Source organism: Scylla paramamosain, chromosome 23 (genome assembly GCF_035594125.1).
Source record: "Scylla paramamosain isolate STU-SP2022 chromosome 23, ASM3559412v1, whole genome shotgun sequence".
Lineage (NCBI taxonomy): Eukaryota > Metazoa > Arthropoda > Malacostraca > Decapoda > Portunidae > Scylla > Scylla paramamosain.
This window is the reverse complement of record NC_087173.1, coordinates 1,901,629-1,910,485: the sequence shown is the minus strand read 5'-3', so window position 1 is coordinate 1,910,485 and position 8,857 is coordinate 1,901,629. Positions and strand designations below refer to the sequence as shown.

General features: G+C 41.9%; 1 protein-coding gene across 4 annotated transcripts in view; it reads right to left on the bottom strand.

Moving 5' to 3' along the window:
- Positions 1-8,857, bottom strand: part of LOC135111987 (3',5'-cyclic-AMP phosphodiesterase-like) — a 148,302-nt gene that overhangs the window by 52,680 nt on the left and 86,765 nt on the right. For all 4 annotated transcript variants that reach the window (XM_064025737.1, XM_064025736.1, XM_064025738.1 and 1 more), the window contains one exon: positions 2,653-2,765. In XM_064025737.1, coding sequence (XP_063881807.1) covers positions 2,653-2,765 — 113 coding nt within the window. The remainder of the gene's footprint in view (positions 1-2,652; positions 2,766-8,857) is intronic.

Genomic DNA, 8,857 nt, shown 5'->3' with positions numbered 1-8,857 from the left:
GGGTTGGTTCTTTCGGGTTGTTCAGTTAGGTGGTGGTGCTTACGGTGGATCACCTTTAGTGGTTAGTCTTCTACGCCTTCCTCAGTCATACCTATCACAAATCTTCTCTTAGGTCCTCCTCGCTTTCTCCTACCGAGTAAATCTATCTCCAGCATCCTAATCTCCACATACTCCTGTCTCTCCTCATCACACGCTCAAACCTCCTCAGTCACTCCCATTACAAGCATCTTTTCTTTCATTGCTTTCATAAATCTTCTCTTAGCTTTTCCTCGTTTTTTTCCTGGCGGGTAAATCCATCTCCAGCATCCTCCTCCATGCATACTCCACGTCTCTCCTCTTGACACGCCCACACCACCTCATTCTTACCCATTACAAGGTTGCCTTCTTTCACTGCATCCATAAATTTTCTCTATGGTCCTCTCTCGTCATTAACAGGCTCAAGTAGAAATAATATATATTTTTTTCAAGGATGTTTTTATGATTACTGATAGTGAGACAAGGATCATGTACCATCAAAAGGAAAAAAAAACATCCATAACTACAGAGTTAATCTTCTCCGTGCCTTTCGGAAGCACTGGCAATGGGAAAATTATGCACCTAAGAATTCGTGTCTATGAAATGCAGCGCACCTGAGACACACACAAACACACACGCAACAAAACAGTGACCAGGTGCATCTCCGAGTACGTACAGGTGAGTAGTAGTGAGTGACTGACTGACTAATTGCTAAGGCGCTTCAGCAGTCATATGACGCTCCCGGAATTTCTTAGGAACACTTGACTTGAAAGACGTCCAGGTGTGTCTATCAGATTCACAGGCTGAGTGCGTACAGGTGAGAAGCACTACGTAATACCTTTAGACGCTTACCAGTCTCAAAAACCAGAGCCATTAACTGATATGATTCCCGTATCGCTGCTTGTTGACCCCAAACTAATTTTTCACTGTGATACGCAACACTTTGCTAAATAACACGGTACAGAATCTTCACATGCACCTACAAGAAACAAGATTATCAAATTTCTGGATAATCCTTTTCTCACTATATTCTGGTACCTTGAGTGGGGATTTTTAATGTCTTTTTGTTGCCCTTAAGAGAGAGAGAGAAAAAAAGAAAAGACTGAAAAACAAGGACTGCTATGTGTAGACCAGACGGCTTCTTGTATCTTCCCTTATTTTCTTATGCTCTTATGTTTAGTTTATAGGCAATGCAATGTTTACGAGTGGCTGTGGAACAAAATATTTCCCAGTGATTTATCAGTAATTAAATATCTACCATGTAGGAAAGAGTGACCTTACGATCTGATTACCAAGAGTGTTCTAGGAGATTTAAAAGAACAGATTTTGAAAGTTTCAAGGCAATATTCATGGGTAGGTGTGGGATAAGATTTCTTAGTGATTTGTGGTCAATGAAAGACGTGGCATACAACACTGCATGACATAACAACCTGACTAGTGAGTGTGTTCCAGGGTCAGTATTCTGAAACACTTCTGGCTGCACCTCCACTACTTTCAAAAGGGTCTAGTTGAAGTGATAAGGACTTTTAAGGGTGATTTTACGGCTCTGGTGACAGATTAACAAGATTTTTTCATTATTAACAACAAAAGCTCTCTTGAAAACTCGGTTAATCATCTCTGTAGCTACGGAAAACAGTCGTGGTGACAGAGCAAAGCGTTTATGAATACAGACCCAGGTGTTGTCAGGTGTGTTGTCTTGAGGTGAGTGGCGCCGCGTGCTGCCCAAGGTCGTTCATTGACTTGAAGTAGAGACGCACACTCCTTCCCATCTCCCTTTATGGCCGAGTGCTCGTTCCCTTTAGATCTGGAGACACGCTAGTACGCTTCCCTTTACAAGTGAGGTCGGTTTCCCCTTTAGTGTGTGTGTGTGTGTGTGTGTGTGGGAAGAGATTTACGTAGTGTGACTATGTTATTTCTCTTGTTTCAGTTTTCACACGACTGCCCGACCAGGAATGAATGAATGAATGAATGAATGGACGAGTGAACGAATGAATGGATGAAACAAAAAGACAACTGGAAAAATCTCAGTACAACTTCCCCCGCTCAGTAACTGAACACCACGCTAATGCAACCCGATCTCTCACACGCGAAGGAAGAAAACGTATTCGATTCACCACCGCGAGGAAAAAAACAAAACAAAAAAAAACAAACAAAAAACAAAAACAAAAAAAAACAAAACAAAACAAAAACTGAAGTGAGGAAAAAGTTACAAGAATTTACCATCGTGAAAAACGAAAGATACTGAAGAAAAAAAGTCATGTGATTATAAAAGAGACAAAACGGATAGAAAACGATGACGATAATGAGAAAACTGGAAAGAACCTAGAAATTGAACTAGAGAGAAAAAAAAAGATACTGGAGGATAAATAAAATCACAGAATCAAGAAAAAAAAAAAACAGAAAATTAACAGAAAACAAAGACAACAGTGAAAAAAAAGGGAAAAAATTAAAATCCCGATGAACTGAGCCAGTGAACACAAGGGAACGATTCACGGCTAACGCACAGATACCCGTCACTCGCAGACACACACACACACACACACACACACACACACACACACACACACACACACAGGACAGCGGATGGCGCAGAAAATATCAGATAAAACCGAAATGAATAGTGAAATCGGTACTCACTTTGGAGGACGCCATGTCAGATACGGAGCGGTGGGTCTGAATGGTCTCCAGCTGATCCAGGCACCAGTCCAACTCCTCCAGGGTCTCCAGCGCCACCTTCGTGTACGTCTCATCTGCAGAAGAACACACATTTGTTAAAACACTTTCGCTGTTACTTAACACTTCCTTTCCTTAATTATGAACCACTGTGAGTCATTTCTTCCTGTACAGCCAGTTTTTAACATTATATTGGCTAGAAATTGCAAAAGCTATCCTCGTTTTTTGTAGGCTATTTTATACAATGTTTTTAGTGTACAAAATTGGTGCATATCACAGGAATACAGGCTGCTTTGTGTATGCTTTACTTTACCGTATCTTCTTACTTGTTACCTGCTATATACTTGAATTCATACTAACGATATTTTTTTTATGTAAGAGGGGCACTGGTCAAGGGCTACAAAAAGATAAAAGAAAGCTCGTTTAAGTGCCTGTCGCTAAAGAACAGAGTCAAACGGGATTATTCAAATTAAGAGATGTGTTTTGAGATCTGTATTGTTTTATTTATTTTTTTTAAGTACCTAATACATGTCTATCTAAATAACACTACATACTTTTTCAGATCCATGTATGTATTTGCTGTACTTTACTGTATTCTAACTGTTTATTAAAAGTGAGTATCTATGTTTATAATACTACATATCCTCCCTCAGGTTAATGTACTGTATATGTATGTATCTGTTTCATTGATTAATTCATTGTATTTATTGTTTCTATTTGTCTTGTCCCGTACATTCAAGAAGGGACGGTATGAAGATTACGTACAAATAACAAATTCAAGTAAAAAATGCATAACAAACGAAAAATTGATAAGAAAACAAGAATGCAACACTTTCAAGACAACACAGCGAGTGACTCCTCAGTAATTATCACGGAAAATGGAGACTTCGCGAAGAGACAAACGAGGAGCAGTGTGTGTAGCTCGGCGCGGCGGGGCGGGGCGGGGTGGGACGAGGTAGGGTGGGTGTCTGAGGGGGCGCCACACCTGCTGGGCGCCCAATGCAGGTGTGTCTGATTGTCTTTCCGTGACAAGCGACATAATGCATAAAATAACACGTGTCTGATGCAGGAACAAGATAACAGCGCGGCCTGCTCTCTCTCTCTCTCTCTCTCTCTCTCTCTCTCTCTCTCACATTAAACTCACATTTTTCCCGTGTTTATCTTTTCCTGTAAGACTCTGTTCTATCTTCTGTCTCAAGCATTTCCTTCGTGTATCTGTCTCCTTTCACTTTGAGAATATTTTCCTTCTTTCTACTGACAATCTTATTTCGGGTTAATATTTCTCCCTTCGCTGACATTAGACTTTTCTGCGCTTGACTTAAGAAAAATAAAAATAAAAACAAATAAAATAAAAACAAATAAGTAAAACTGAGACTTGCTTATGAGAGGAAAAGTTTGTATTTCTGCCTAAACTGAGCTGCTTCTGCCTGACACACATCAAAGACATACACACACACACACACACACACACACACACACACACACACACACACACACACACACACACACACATACACACACACACGCACACACACACACACACGACTTACTTGCAGCAGGAGGACGTGCATAAGAAGAACGATGATGATGAGGAGGAGGAGCAGAAGGAGGTGAAGAAGGAGGAGGAGGAGAAGGAGGAGGGGGAGAGCATTTACTTTTCGTCATCACTCAAAAGTCACTGAATCAACATAATCGACACTCTGAAACCCACGAGGCGAAATGAAACTGCAACCACGTCACTTCACTTCGGAGTCTGTCAAGGTACTCGTATAGGGACCAGTCAGAGTGGGCCAGAGCGTACAGCGCATGGCTCCAGCGTCCTCCCGGCAGTGACTGAGAGACTGAGGGCCGTACTGAGAAACGCTTTGCTCTCTCACCGCGACTATTTTCAAAGGCCACAGAGATGATTAGCCGGGTTCTCAGGATTGTTTCTCCTTTAAATAATGTAGAAATCGTGCTAATCTCTCACTAGATCAGTAAAAACACCCTTAAAAACCAGTGCCACTCCAACTAGAGCCTTTGGGCAGTACAGTGGCGGTGCGGCGCAAAGGTTGCTGGGAGAATGAGTGCGATTAGAGTAACTGTGCTCGGGGCATTTCCTTTCCCTTCACTAACAGCCTCGAGGTGACAGCAGCGACAGTCACGAGGCTAAATATTGGGAGAGGATCACAGCTAAGGGGCGATTCCTGGTAACGCGCGCGTGTGTGTGTGTGTGTGTGTGTGTGTGTGTGTGTGTGTGTGTGTGTGTGTGTGTGTGTGTGTGTGTGTGTGTGTGTGAGAGAGAGAGAGAGAGAGAGAGAGAGAGAGAGAGAGAGAGAGAGAGAGAGAGAGAGAGAGAGAGAGAGAGAGAGAGAGAGAGAGAGAGAGAGAGAGAGAGAGAGAGAGACATTTTCTCCGTATAGCAAAGTTTTAAAAAGATTTGCTATTTCCTCTCCTTCTCATCGCTTTTCCTCCTCCTCCTCCTCCTCCTCCTCGTCGTTCATCTTGTCAAACACACAAACACACACGGACAAGTTTATCAAGTCCTTCTCCACTTCCTCCTTTTGCTTGAAACATCCTAATCGCTTCCTCGCTCTTCCCTTTTTTTCCTCCCCGGCAGTCTCGTTTTCTCCTTGGCTTCAATATAGATCATTCGAAGGAGGGACAAAAATAAACTAAAAAAAATGTCCTTATCTAGCCTTCCCCCAGCCTTGCCTTCCTCTTAATTATTTTTATGCATTGCGAGGAGAAGGAGGAGGAAGAGGAGGAGGAGGAGGAGGAGGAGGAGGAGGAGGAGGAGGAGGAGGAGGAGGAGGAGGAGGAGGAGGAGGAAAAGATTTTCTTGAAAACCACAAAATGAAAAAAAAGACGGTAAAGATAACACACACACACACACACACACACACACACACACACACACACACACACACACACACACACACACACACACACGCGCGCGCGCGCGCGCGCGCGCGCTTCAGGCCGTAGATAATAGTAAAGATGATGCTAAGAGATAGGAAATAAAGTATGCAAGAAGAAGAAGAAGAAGAAGAAGAAGAAGAAGAAGAAGAAGAAGAAGAAGAAGAAGAAGAAGAAGAAGAAGAAGAAGAAGAAGAAGAAGAAGAAGAAGGAGAAAAAGAAGAAGAAGAGATTCCTATGAATAAACAGCTAAGTGGAAAGCAGACTTAAAAAAAAAAAAAAGAAGAAAACAACAATAAGGAGGAAATGAAAGAGACATACACACATACATATGCACGCACACACACAAATAAACGATGAGTCACTCACACACACACACACACACACACACACACACACACACACACACACACACACACACACACACACACACACACTCTGCATAAAAGGTTCCAGGAACACCCTTGGTCACCTGTCTTAACGAATCACACCTGGGCAGCCAACCTTTACCACCAATAGACAGGTGTTCCTTTCGCTTCCCAGTAACTCTCCTAGACGCACTGGGCGCCTCTCAGCTCCGCCACAAGCACTGCCCTAAATCTGCCCAGGGAACATTCTCGCCCCGTACCCTCACTGTCACACCCGTAGCGAAAGATGCTCCTGGTGCCAAGAGACACGTGTTGATGGTGCCGGTGCCTTCAATTCGTCTGTTTTGTTTGTATGTCACCTCGCCACCGCTAGCCAGAAGATGCTTGGGAATTTCTGACGTCAATTTTCCTTTCGTTTCGTATCATTGGTCAAGGAATAATTTGTGGATCTCTTGTTTTTTTTTTCATTTATTTAGCGTTTTGGCTCTGTTTGTGTGTCACCTCGCCACAGTCAGCCAGAAGGTGGTTAGGAGTTACTGAGGTCAAAATTTATTCAGTCTTGCATCACTGGTTTATAGATAGGGAATAATTTGGGTTTCGTAAGTGATCTAAGGAGTTCTTTGGTGAATAATGCTCGTTTTGTTAATGCCACCTCGCCGCTGCTCGTCAAAAAGTGCCTGGGATTTACTGAGGTCAGTCTTGCATCATTGGCTTATAGTTAGCAAGGGGAGCGTTTCTGAATCTTGTGTTTTGTGAATAATTTAGTATCTTTTTTTTGTCAGTCACCTCGCCTTCGACAGCCAGAAGGTGTTTGGGGTTCACTGAGGTCAAATTTGCTTAAGTTTCGAATCACTGGTTTGTAGTGAGGGAATAATTTGTGAGTCTTGTGGCTCGTGAGTAACTGAGCATTTAATCTGGTAAACTATGAGTGTTTTATGATTCAGCAAGGTCAGGTATCTTGCTGAAATCTCTTGTTTCCTTGTATAGTTAAGAAATAAACTGTGAAACTCGTTTTTATGTGTAACTTAGCATCGTGTTTGGTAAATAATGGTCGTTTATGATTCAACAAGGTCAGATGTCTTGGTTAAGTCTCTTGATCTTGTGTATAGTTGAGAAACAGTTTGTTAATCTCGTGTTCCGCGATAAATCTGGCACTTTCTTGGTCACGCATTTCCTGCTTATTTGAGCTGGATGAATAATGCTACTTGAACGCTGTCTATTTTTGCTTCTACTCGGTAAATAGTGAGATCATACCTTCGCCTTTGTTATCTTGCTTCTCTTTATACGAGTATTAGTGTAGCTTAAGACATCCTCGGATGGGCCAACAGGTTTACTGCTGCTTGTCCTTAATTAAGTGCATTTATTCAGCTTGTGCTTCATTGATTAAAAGGTGGAAATTAAATATTAAGGTACGTTGTAATACTAATATTTTTATTATCACTAAATATGAACAGAACATTTTTTTTTACTTTAATAAAACATTCTAACCTACGTTCATCATTTATATATTTCTTATTACTAAACTTGAAAAGAACAATGGGTTTCAATGTACAGTACTTCTATTAAAGCATACTAATTTCTTTTCATAAATCAAAAGCTACCGAAACTCAATACTTTCTACCTTAAAACTCAGTAATTTCTTTTAAAACTCGATAATTTCTCTTTTAAAACTCTACATAAGATCATAAGACTGAACCTGCGTCACTGAATTGCATTATTGTCTGCGAACTTCTGACACAAAGGCGAGGACCCAAGCAGCAAACGTTTGGGTACAAGACGCACGTTTCTTGGTTACGTTTTCTATGCAATGAAGTGCGTCATCCTGGGGAATGTCAAGGACGACTGTCTTAAAAGGTGACTTACGCAAACCCTCGGGACCTTTTGCGTGGTTTGTGATGAGATAAATGCTCTTGTCGAAACAATGATATGAATATATATATATAGTCTCTCTCTCTCTCTCTCTCTCTCTCTCTCTCTCTCTCTCTCTCTCTCTCTCTCAAACAAAGTATATGCAAGTCACATGCACCACTAACCCATTAAGCACACACACACACACACACACACACACACACACGAAAGATCATATTCCTCCCACGATTCATACACAACTGATAGAAGACTTTAGTATGCATTATGGAAGGAACTACAACGAGAGATACTTTAGAAATCAGAGCACGTGGGCGATTTAAAGAGACAAACACATTAATCAACAAACTACCACCACCGTCACCACCTCCACCACCACCACCACAAACAACAACAACAACACAAACACGACCCTCCAGACAGCAGTTAACTCCCTGTACGTGATAGCTGTGCCCTATACGTGCTTCTCTGTACATGTGTGTGTGTGTGTGTGTGTGTGTGTGTGTGTGTGTGTGTGTGTGTTTGTGAATGCAGACACTCACATGCACAAGGAAAGAAAACGAATACACACACACACACACACACACACATACACACACACACACACACACACACACAGACTAAGGTAATGTGTTTATAAATCTAACGTCTCTTTGCCAAATTGGATCGAAAAGGGCTAACCTATAATTTCAGTTAGCATCGTTCACTGCCATGTTGCTTGACCACTATTCCACTCCCCACGCTCGCCTTGCCATATATGTACTGCCACGAGGAGGAGGAGGAGGAGGAGGAGGAGAGGAGGAGGAGGATTTAAGTGGTCAAAAATGTTACAATGGAAGGAAGGGAACTGAAGGAACCTGATAAAGCGTAATAAAGATGATGAGAAAATAACTGGTAAGTAATGAGGCTTAGAAGGAAACTAGATTAAAGCAGGAGCAAGAGAGAGAGAGAGAGAGAGAGAGAGAGAGAGAGAGAGAGAGAGAGAGAGAGAGAGAGAGAGAGAGAGAGAGAGAGAGAGAGAGAGGAGCAGCAAGAAA